The sequence below is a fragment of the Trichomycterus rosablanca genome, chromosome 13, assembly GCF_030014385.1.
Source record: "Trichomycterus rosablanca isolate fTriRos1 chromosome 13, fTriRos1.hap1, whole genome shotgun sequence".
Taxonomy (NCBI): Eukaryota; Metazoa; Chordata; class Actinopteri; order Siluriformes; family Trichomycteridae; genus Trichomycterus; species Trichomycterus rosablanca.
This window is the reverse complement of record NC_086000.1, coordinates 37,037,942-37,049,404: the sequence shown is the minus strand read 5'-3', so window position 1 is coordinate 37,049,404 and position 11,463 is coordinate 37,037,942. Positions and strand designations below refer to the sequence as shown.

General features: G+C 43.5%; 1 protein-coding gene across 1 annotated transcript; it reads right to left on the bottom strand.

Annotated features, from left to right (window-relative positions):
* Window positions 1-335: 335 nt before the first annotated feature.
* Window positions 336-11,152, bottom strand: tdh2 (L-threonine dehydrogenase 2). The gene is made up of 8 exons (XM_063006750.1): window positions 11,005-11,152; window positions 8,053-8,095; window positions 7,711-7,781; window positions 6,122-6,271; window positions 4,713-4,885; window positions 4,543-4,633; window positions 4,187-4,456; window positions 336-1,012 (listed from the first exon to the last, which is right to left on the bottom strand). Exons 1-8 carry the CDS (start codon window positions 11,150-11,152, stop codon window positions 867-869), a joined length of 1,092 nt encoding a protein of 363 aa, XP_062862820.1. The 3' UTR covers window positions 336-866.
* Window positions 11,153-11,463: the final 311 nt, after the last annotated feature.

The window sequence follows — 11,463 nt, the reverse complement described above, 5'->3', positions numbered from 1 at the left end:
GTGGTAGAGTGGGTGCTGTACAGCAACGAGGGACCTGAGGACCTGGGTTTTATGCTCGTCTTGCCAGTAAGGAGTTTCAGCATGTTGCTGAATGTGTATGTGAGTGAGTGTTGCTCTGTGATGGATTGGTCTCCTGTCAAAGCTGTATTTCTGTTTTACACCCAGTTTTGACGTGACATGACACATAATTTGTGCCTACCATACCAAGTCTATCAGGGCTAAACCTTACCCGCTCCAAGACATAGTTATATTAGTGATGTTAATGTGAGTAAATTAACACACTGAAATAAACATATTTCTGGTACTTTTTTATTAATAGAGTGAATATGAGACATTATAATGGTGTCAATTAAATATTAAAGAATTATAATTATACTCTGGTTTTTATTTTGGTTTTTATTTTCAGTTCCTGCTCACATTCTATCGGCGTTTAAACTAAACCATCGAGCTTTAAATCTTCCCACGCTGATACAAACCACTCGCTCTTCGTCTTTTTCTCTCCAAGACTTCCATTCATGCACGCTGCAGGCTTATTTACTCACAAAGTCTCAAGCCAAAACTGTAAAGCTGGTTTATGTATCTCTATTCTTCTTTAAAACCTCTATTTCATCCATTTATTTTAGGATCTGATGTAGCCCCAAACCATGATGCTCCCTCCACCATGCTTCACAGGTAGGATGTGGCTTTGGTGGCTGTTGGTGGGTGTTTTTCTGTATGTGTGTGGGATTTTAATTAAAAAAAACCCAGTGATGGTCTCTGACAAATGAAGACAAGAAAAGAAAGTTTGTCTGTGAGTGTCAGTAACTACAGTCTGTGAGCACATCTGCATTGAAAAGCATCTGGAATGTTGGAAGTCCAGCGTGCTGCTAGCTAACGCCAACGTTTGTGCTCGCTCTCCTGTTGGGGTTGTGATTCAGCATGTCTCTGACGAGCTCGGGAAGACCGAACGCCGGCTTCCAGCCCCAATCGCTCCGTGCATTACAGTCGTCAATCCTCAATGGCCAACTGTCAGCTTCACACACACACACACACACACACACACACACACACACACACACACACACACACATCAGACCACACATTAGCAATTTAAGTCCATTATCATCATTTAAAAAAAATACAATTAAATTCTTCTTAAACACTGTGGCTAATTATCTAAAGTACTATCTCAGTAATATGTTGTGTTTATTATGACAGCAGACTAAATAGAAACATACTTCTGATGTAAAAAGTCTCTGTAATTAGAGCGCTACAGTTAGTACTACACACCAAGCTTCATTTCATCTATTCATCTAGTCACAAAGTTCTCCATTTATCTATAAATTCAGTCACTCCTCCATCCACCTATTTAATCCTTCAAACTAGCCAGCCACTTACTACATCATCCATCCATCCATCCCTTCAGACAGCCAGTTACACATTCATTTACCAACCCAAATAAGCCTGGCACTCAACAGTCCATCCGTCCGTCCCTCCCTCCATCCATCCATTTATCAGTCTATCCAGCCAACCAGCAAGTTACTCATACACCCTCCAATCCAATTCTTCAAACTTACTACACCATCCATCCATCCATACAACCATCCAGTCACCTATCCAAACAAGCCAGCCACTCAACAGTCCTTCCATCCATCCATCCATCCATAAGTCTCTCTATCCATCCTGACATTTACTTATTTATTCACCTATCCAATCCTTCAGACAAGCCAGCCACTTAACAGTCCCTCCCTCCACCCACCCAACCATCCACCCAACCATCCATCCAACCATCCATCCAACCATCCATCCATTTATTAGTTCATCAGTCTATCCAGCCAGCCGGCCAGTCACTCCTCCATCCACACATCCAATCCAATCCTTCAAACTAGCCAACCAATTGCTACATTATCCATCCGTCCATCCATCCATCCATCCATCCATCCATCCATCCATCCATCCATCTATCTATCTATCTATCTATCTATCTATCTATCTATCTATCTATCTACCTATCCATCCATCCATTCATCCAGCCATCCATCCATCCATCTATCCAACCATCCATTCATCCAGCCATCCATCCATCCATCTATCCAACCATCCATTCATCCAGTTACTCATCCATTCACCTATCCAAACAAGCCAGCCACTCAACAGTCCACCCATCCATCTATTAGTCCATTAGTCTATCCAGCCAGTCAGCCAGTTACTTATCCACCCACCTATCCAATCCTTCAAACTAGCCAACCAATTACTACATCATCCATCCAGCAGTTCCTCAGTCTATCCAGCTAGTTATTTATCCACCCACTTATTCAATCCTTCAAACTAGCCAGTCATTTACTACCTCGTCCATCCATCCATCCATCCATCCATCCGTCCACCCAGCCAGCCAGTTACTCATCCAGGTTACCTATCCAAACAAGCCAGCCACTCAACAGTCCATCCATATATACCTATTACCAGCCACTATATATATACAGTGTATCACAAAAGTGAGTACACCCCTCACATTTCTGCAAATATTTCATTATATCTTTTCATGGGACAACACTATAGACATGAAACTTGGATATAACTTAGAGTAGTCAGTGTACAACTTGTATAGCAGTGTAGATTTACTGTCTTCTGAAAATAACTCAACACACAGCCATTAATGTCTAAATAGTTGGCAACATAAATGAGTACACCCCACAGTGAACATGTCCAAATTGTGCCCAAATGTGTCGTTGTCCCTCCCTGGTGTCATGTGTCAAGGTCCCAGGTGTAAATGGGGAGCAGGGCTGTTAAATTTGGTGTTTTGGGTACAATTCTCTCATACTGGCCACTGGATATTCAACATGGCACCTAATGGCAAAGAACTCTCTGAGGATGTGAGAAATAGAATTGTTGCTCTCCACAAAGATGGCCTGGGCTATAAGAAGATTGCTAACACCCTGAAACTGAGCTACAGCATGGTGGCCAAGGTCATACAGCGGTTTTCCAGGACAGGTTCCACTCGGAACAGGCTTCGCCAGGGTCGACCAAAGAAGTCGAGTCCACGTTTTCGGCGTCATATCCAGAGGTCGGCTTTAAAAAATAGACACATGAGTGCTGCCAGCATTGCTGCAGAGGTTGAAGACGTGGGAGGTCAGCCTGTCAGTGCTCAGACCATACGCCGCACACTGCATCAACTCGGTCTGCATGGTCGTCATCCCAGAAGGAAGCTGACGCACAAGAAAGCCCGCAAACAGTTTGCTGAAGACAAGCAGTCCAAGAACATGGATTACTGGAATGCCCTGTGGTCTGACGAGACCAAGATAAACTTGTTTGGCTCAGATGGTGTCCAGCATGTGTGGCGGCGCCCTGGTGAGAAGTACCAAGACAACTGTATCTTGCCTACAGTCAAGCATGGTGGTGGTAGCATCATGGTCTTGGGCTGCATGAGTGTTGCTGGCACTGGGGAGCTGCAGTTCATTGAGGGAAACATGAATTCCAACATGTACTGTGACATTCTGAAACAGAGCATGATCCCCTCCCTTCGAAAACTGCAGTTTTCCAACAGGATAACGACCCCAAACACAACCTCCAAGATGAGAACTGCCTTGCTGAGGAAGCTGAAGGTAAAGGTGATGGACTAAACCCAATTGAGCACCTGTGGCGCATCCTCAAGTGGAAGGTGGAGGAGTTCAAGGTGTCTAACATCCACCAGCTCCGTGATGTCATCATGGAGGAGTGGAAGAGGATTCCAGTAGCAACCTGTGCAGCTCTGGTGAATTCCATGCCCAGGAGGGTTAAGGCAGTGCTGGATAATAATGGTGGTCACACAAAATATTGACACTTTGGGCACAATTTGGACATGTTCACTGTGGGGTGTACTCACTTATGTTGCAGCTATTTAGACATTAATGGCTGTGTGTTGAGTTATTTTCAGAAGACAGTAAATCTACACTGCTATACAAGTTGTACACTGACTACTCTAAGTTATATCCAAGTTTCATGTCTATAGTGTTGTCCCATGAAAAGATATAATAAAATATTTGCAGAAATGTGAGGGGTGTACTCACTTTTGTGATACACTGTATATACATATTATATCCACTTTTCAATCAGCTTATAAATGATTTAACCACACACACCTCTAGAACAAAATCACTAACCAATACATTAATCATTTTATTCAATCACTGTCACCCATTCATCCATCCATCTATATATCCATGGTTACCGATGTTCTGGCGGACCGGGTCAGGTTTGTAGGTGACCCTCAGGTGAGGGACGTGTTTCCGGATCTCCTCCACCACCTCCTCAGGTGTGAAGCTTATAGCAGCAATGTTGTAGGTGCGCAGTGAGAGCTGGGAGTCGGAAGCCTGCATGAACTCTACGGTGGCTCGGTGGCAGTCAGAGATGTGCATCATGGGTAGGCGAGTCTGAGGGCGCAGGTAGCACTCATGGTGGCCGCTGGTGAGGGCGTCATTAAAAACCTGAACAGCGTAGTCTGAGGGATAGAATAATGAAATAAAATAATCCTGATAAACACGATTCATCCACACTGACGCTGGTGAACGAGTGAGTGTTTGTTACCTGTGATGCCTCCACCGGGGTTTGTGGTGGATGAGATAACTCCAGGATAACGCAGACAGCGGAAATCCAGGCCGTATTTATGGTGGAGATACTAACACAAACAGTTTCATGTTAGCACAACATCTCTCCCACTCGTCACTCATAATAAAAGCATCACATAACATACAGACCTCACCCATGAGCTCGGCGTGGACTTTAGAGACGCCGTAGATGGTATGAGGTCTCTGGATGCAGAGGTCGGGGGCGGGGTCTCTGGGGGAAGTGGGGCCGAATGCCCCGATGGTGCTGGGGACAAACAGACGCAAAGAGTTTTCCAGAGCCAGGTCTACAACATTGTGCAAACCTGAGAGAAAATCAGAGGATAAAAGAAGGAAAGGGAGACAATGAAATAAAAATGGCATCCATCCAGACATCCATCCATGCAGAAAAGTGAAGAGCACCAATAATCCCATCATCCATTATTGTATTTATTCATCAATTCATCAATCAATTTAACCAGTTATTCCCTCATCCACCTATTCAATCCTTCAAACTAGCCAACTATTTACTACATCCATCCATCCATTCCTCCATTCATCCACCCACCCATCCCTTGATCCAGCCAGCCAGTTACTCATTCATTCACCTACCCAAACAAGCCAGCCACTCAACAGTCCATCCATCCATCCATTCATCCATCATCCATCCATCCGTCCATCAGTCTATCCAGGCAGTTATTCACCCACCCAGCTATCCAATCTTTCAGACTAGCCAACAACTTACTACATCATCCATCCATCCATCCATCCAGTCAGTCATTTATTTACCTATCCAAACAAGCCAGCCACTCAACAGTCCATCCATCCACCCTGCCTAACATCAATCCAGCCAACCAGACAAAGTAAGGAGGAGCATTCATCATCCACCATCTTTCAATTTATCTAGCCACCCATCCATCCATCCATCCATCCATTCATTTATACGGCCAGCCATACACTTATCCGTCCGTCCATCCATCCATTCATTCATCCACCCATCCATTAATCCAGCCAGCCAGTTATCTAGATATTTATGTGAAAGAGTTAAGAAGAACATCAATCATCTACCCATCCATCCATCCATTAATTAATCTGGGCAGTCATCCGGTTATCAGGCCATCTATGTCAAAGAGTTAAGAAGAAATATCCATCCATCCATCCACTCATCAGTCTGTGTAATTTATATATTTAGCTAACTACTCATCCATTCATCTGTTTATTCATCCATCCAGCTGTCCATCCATCCATCCATCAGTCTATCCAGCCAATTATCTATAAATTCATGTGAAAGAGTTAAGAAGAACATCATCCATCCATCCATCCATCCAACATCATCTCATATCATTCATCTCTTCATCCATCCATTCATTAAGCCAGCCAGTTATTTAGATATTTATGTGAAATAGAACATCATCCATCCATCCATCCATCCACAAGAAAAGTTCTTGAACGTACACATTGTTAAACGAACATTCAATGTTTGTAACTCAAACCCTTGGGAACTGACTGCATCTCCTGTGATTTAAACCAGGGTCAGTGGTGTCTGGGTGCCCCATGCCCACCTGAGATGTTTATAGTTCTGGAGAGGGTGAAGTTGGCCTCCCCTGCAGCACTGAGCAGGGCGCTGTAATGCACCAACCACGTGATGCGATTATTTACCACCAACTCACGCAGCTTCTTATAGTCCAGAACATCAGCATACACACATGGACCTGAACAAGTGAGAGTAATGATACAGATAACAAACTGTTCAGTCTCATCTGTAATCAGTCCAAAATAAAAGACTTGTCCTTACACTCTTTTGCTCTCTTTATTTTACACAAGCATTGACCACAAATCCAACCTTCAGAAGCATTAAACTAAACTCAGGTAGTTCTCAGTAGTGTCAGAACGGCTCATCTACAATATCGCTGATTATTGAAACACTGGTACATGAATTATTTATATTGATTAGACCAGTGGTCCCTAACCAGCGGGCCACGGACTGGTACCGGCCCGTGGGTCATTTATCACCGGGCTGCACAAAAAGAATAAATAATTAAAGATTGCTACAAGAGCAATAAAAACACTGCTCTTTCCAACACACTTCAGGTGTTATTGTCTCCTATAACCACTAGGTGGGAGCAGTGTCTCGCTGCAGCAAAAAAAGCCATAACATTAAAACCACCTCCTTGTTTCTACACTCACTGTCCATTTTATCAGCTCCACTTACCATATAGAAGCACTTTGTAGTTCTACAATTACTGACTGTAGTCCATCTGTTTCTCTGCATGCTTTGGTAGCCCCCTTTCATGCTGTTCTTCAATGGTCAGGACCCCCACAGGACCACCACAGAGCAGGTATTATTTAGGTGGTGGATGATTCTCAGCACTGCAGTGACACTGACATGGTGGTGGTGTGTTAGTGTGTGTTGTGCTGGTATGAGTGGAGTTTTTAAACACCTCACTGTCACTGCTGGACTGAGAATAGTCCACCAACCAAAAATATCCGGCCAACAGCGCCCCGTGGGCAGCGTCCTGTGACCACTGATGAAGGTCTAGAAGATGACCGACTCAAACAGCAGCAATAGATGAGCGATCGTCTCTGACTTTACATCTACAAGGTGGACCGACTAAGTAGGAGTGTCTAATAGAGTGGACAGTGAGTGGACACAGTGCTTAAAAACTCCAGCAGCGCTGCTGTGTCTGATCCACTCATACAAGCACAACACACACTAACATACCACCACCATGTCAGTGTCACTGCAGTGCTGAGAATCATCCACCACCTAAATAATACCTGCTCTGTGGGGGTCCTGTGGGGGTCCTGACCATTGAAGAACAGGGTGAAAGCAGGTTAAAAAAGTATGTAGAGAAACAGATGGACTACAGTCAGTAATTGTAGAACTACAAAGTGCTTCTATACGGTAAGTGGAGCTGTAAAATGGACAGTGAGTGTAAGAAGGGGTAGGGGACCGCTGGATTAGACTATCCAAGATGGAATTTCTATTTTGTACATTTAGTTTCCTTTTTATCTTTGTTCTTTGGTACTAATGTGACCGGTCAGTTGTAAAAGCATTTCACTGCTACTTGTACCATGTGTAAGTGGTATAGACAAATAAACTCTAAACTTAGTATAATATAGTAAATATAGTAAATATATATATGCATACCCATGTCGAACACTTCCGCTGGAGGTTTCTTGATGTCAGACAGGATCACATTTTCTCTCCCATACTGCTGCCTGAAATAAATCAGTGTATAATACAGTTAGTTCTTCTTAGACATGGGTTCAATCATTGCTTCTGATCAGTGGGTCTGTGAGGAGTTTGGCATGTTCGTGATATGTCTGGGTACTCCCACCTGCCACAAACAAGTATCCGTGATGGATTGACACCCTATCTTGTATGTATTACTATAGTGCAACCCAGACCTGTATGAGCTGTTCAAAGAAAATGAATGGATGAATGCATGGTTGCCCAGTTCTTGGAGGGTTTATGGAGCTGAATACACACCTCAGCATTTGTGCCAGTCCAACACCAAGCTGCCCCAGACCACCTTAAAAAGAGAAAAAAGAGATCTAAATATCATATTTTCTATCTCGTACTCTACTCTACACTACTTTCTTTTAATGATGTAAATACAGTGCTCAGGTGGGAGTAGGGGGGCCTGAGGGATTCCTCATAACCACTGCAGTTACAACCTCTGCTGGCTGATTACTAGTGCTGCTCAGAGACGGAGGATAATAAAGATCGGTGCGTGACTCTCCGTACACGATACGGATCTCCATATGAACTCGTCTCGAGGTGCAGGTAAAACGATGCAGTCAGCTACTGCACATGTGTCGGAGGGGGCGAGTGGTAGTTACAACTCTACTCGGTCAGAGTGGATGTCAACAGTAGGAAGGAAGGAAGCAAAATGCGATTGGGTAATTGGATACGACTAGATTTGAAGGAAATTTAGTGAAAACGCAGGAAAATAACGTAAATACTTTATATAGAAATGCAAATATACCGTTAAAGGTAAGGATGTAACGATACACTCTACCCACGACGCGATGCGATTCACGATACGATTTTCACCCGAAATTGAAGACAAATGATGACAAAGTTTCCTTTTATTATTTCTCTTAAATAAAATAAAATACTGTATTTGTGCTTATCATTTATTTATTAAATAATGAATGCCGTTTTATTTCTGAGGTAGGTACACACTATGCAAAACAATGCTGCACATGTCCCTTTTTGTGTGAAAAAAAACCTGAAATAAAATAAATCCCACATTAAATAAATAAATGAATAATACAAATAAAGAAAGTATTCTCACATAGATAAATTTGGCTGGAAAATTCCGAACCTGGCAACCCTGTAGTAACGTGAACCAGGCGAGGTGAATGGTGCCAGCTCCTCTGCTGTTTAAAGTGAATATCGATTCATTATACATGTAAACCGATTTGAATCGTTACACATGTGAATCGATTCTTAACTGTCTTGTGGTGCATCGTTACATCCCTAGTTAAAGGTGTTCAGGTGGCGCAGCAGTCTAAGGTTCGATTCTAGGGTTGCAGATATTTTAGTCTCATGTAAAATAATGAGGTTGTTTTTGACACTTAAACACTGAAAATAACACAAATATAATATAATAAAAGCTGCTCTTTAGTTTTACTTCTTTATTGTTTCCTGACGCTTCTTAATGGTGGAGATGCCCGATCTTGGAATACCGTATTCTATTCAACACCGGCGTATTCACACGAGAAGTGACAAAACCGCTTTTGCGCCGCTGTGCCGTTATTTCCTATGAAGTGTGACGGCGGTGCACAAAACTTAATGTGACTCATTGTAGTAAAACAGCGAGTGAGGAATGTGATTAGTGGAGGAACTTATGAGCAGTAATAATGAAGAGAAGTTTAGTGCTCCTGTCTCCTTCTTTTACTACATTAAACCACGTTAAGCTTTATTTTCAACCAGAAGCGTTTTAGACTCTGGGAGAAGCTGATTCTGATTCTGACAGTTTCTCAGAAGCTCGAGCTGTAACACAGCTTCGTCTCATATTTGCACTTCGATGACGTTTTACCCCTCAAGCCAAACGCAGAATAAAGCGGCTGTTCATTGTTCATTTAAAATTAAATAAATACGGTTTTTTTAGAATTAAAAAAAGCTGAACGTTGAATTTAAGAGAAATGTCTCTCCAAGGGAAAAACTCTCCATGAAGGGTGTCGAGTTTTAAAGATTTCGAGTGACAGGGTATCTCTGTACATGTAATTCAAGTGTACAGAAACTTTTGACCTAAACTTTCTGTCCTCAGTATGTCGGTCGTGAGAGTAAAATGTTATTTTCTAGCACAATCCATCCTGTCGACGCTCCCCCGCGGCCCCTGTGCTGAAACCGTGCAGTGTTGTGTGATCACAATACACCCGTGAGCACCATTATACGCTTCATAATGCTTAATAATGCGCTTGTTACCCGTCTATTGTTACCCAGAAAGAACGGAATCGTCTGTTAGGACGCCGGGTCTTTGGTTGGGTCCTGGAGGACCCCTGTCCTGCACTTGTTGTTCTACTGCTCCAACGTGCCCACGCTGGGTCAGGACAGGACGTGAAATGGTCAGATTAGGTGGATTTGAAAAAAATATGCAGGTTCTACATGATCAATGATTGAGATTTACTTACATAACACTGCTGGTTATTATATTTTTACCCATGATACCTCCAATTTTTTCGTAGTTTAGAATGTTAATTGTCCCTATACACAGGTATCTGGGTCTGATTCATTGGGTGAAAGGTAGGAAACACCCCACACTGGCAACCCACCAGTCCACTGAAGGGCAAACGCTAACACACACACGTCTTTGAAACCCCAGCGGACACAGGGAGAACATGCAAACTCCACACATAAAGGACCCTGGCTGCCCAGCTGGGGATTTGACACCAAACCCTTCTTGCTGTAAGGCGACAGTGCTACCCACTGTGCCACCGTGCTGCCCGCTTGTTGGACATCAAGTTACAAAGCCGCGGGCATTAATACTACGTTTTTCTTGCTTATTAAGGATCTTATAATGTAGTTATATACCAATTCAGTCATATCCAATTCCCTGATTGTATTTCCCCTCTACTGCTGCAGACCTCCACTCCCCATCCGACACATGTGCAGCACCGACCGCTTCTTTTCACATACATCAGACGGGTTCATATGGAGATCTGTCTCGCGCATGGAGAGTCACGCACTGATCTCCATTATCCCCCGTCTCTGTGCAGCATCATCAATCAGCCAGCAGAGGTCGTAACTGCAGCAGTTATGAGGAATCTCCACGACCCCCGTCAGGTAAGCCAGTTGTCCATATAGGTGCCCGACTGGCCAATAGCAAAGCTGAGATTTGAACTTCATTTATTGAATTCAGCGCAGTCAATCCACTAGAGGTTAGGTTTAAACCCAGGTCTCCAAAAGTGTACTGCTAAATTAAACAAATACCTGTTATAAGGACTCGAGGACGGTCTGAAGGACAATCCGAGGTCTCAGGGCTCCTCCAGTGTCTGATCTGTCTCACTGACCAGCTCACGTCCTGATGGTGAAGACGCAGGGAACTCAGGAACGCTGACGCACCCACACGGAACCTCATATCTGTTATTATCAGTCAGAAAACAAGCAGAATGCAGAACGCAGATCAGAAACGTTGGGCTTGTTGTCTTCATAAAAAGTCCAGATTCAGTTTTTTGACTGAAAGGTAGGAAACACCCCACACTGGCAACCCGCCAGTCCATCACAGGGAAGACACACACTGAGGGCAATTTGTAGTATCTTCAGTCTTTGGACTGTGGGAGGGAACCAAAGCACTCAAAGGAAACCCACACAAACACAGCGAGAACATGCTAACTCTACACAGAATAGGGTCTGTCTGCCAGACTGGGTAATCAATCCCAGACATTTCTT

What these genes read in the sequence shown, in the direction of transcription:
- tdh2 (XM_063006750.1), bottom strand. Translation starts at nt 11,152, where the DNA reads ATGAGGTTCCGTGTGGGTGCGTCAGCGTTCCTGAGTTCCCTGCGTCTT. An exon ending in TCCTCGAGTCCTTATAACAG is followed by an intron (nt 8,096 to 11,004) that starts GTATTTGTTTAA and finishes TCTCTTTTTAAG; the next exon opens with GTGGTCTGGGGCAGCTTGGT. An exon ending in AGCGGAAGTGTTCGACATGG is followed by an intron (nt 6,272 to 7,710) that starts GTATGCATATAT and finishes TCACTTGTTCAG; the next exon opens with GTCCATGTGTGTATGCTGAT.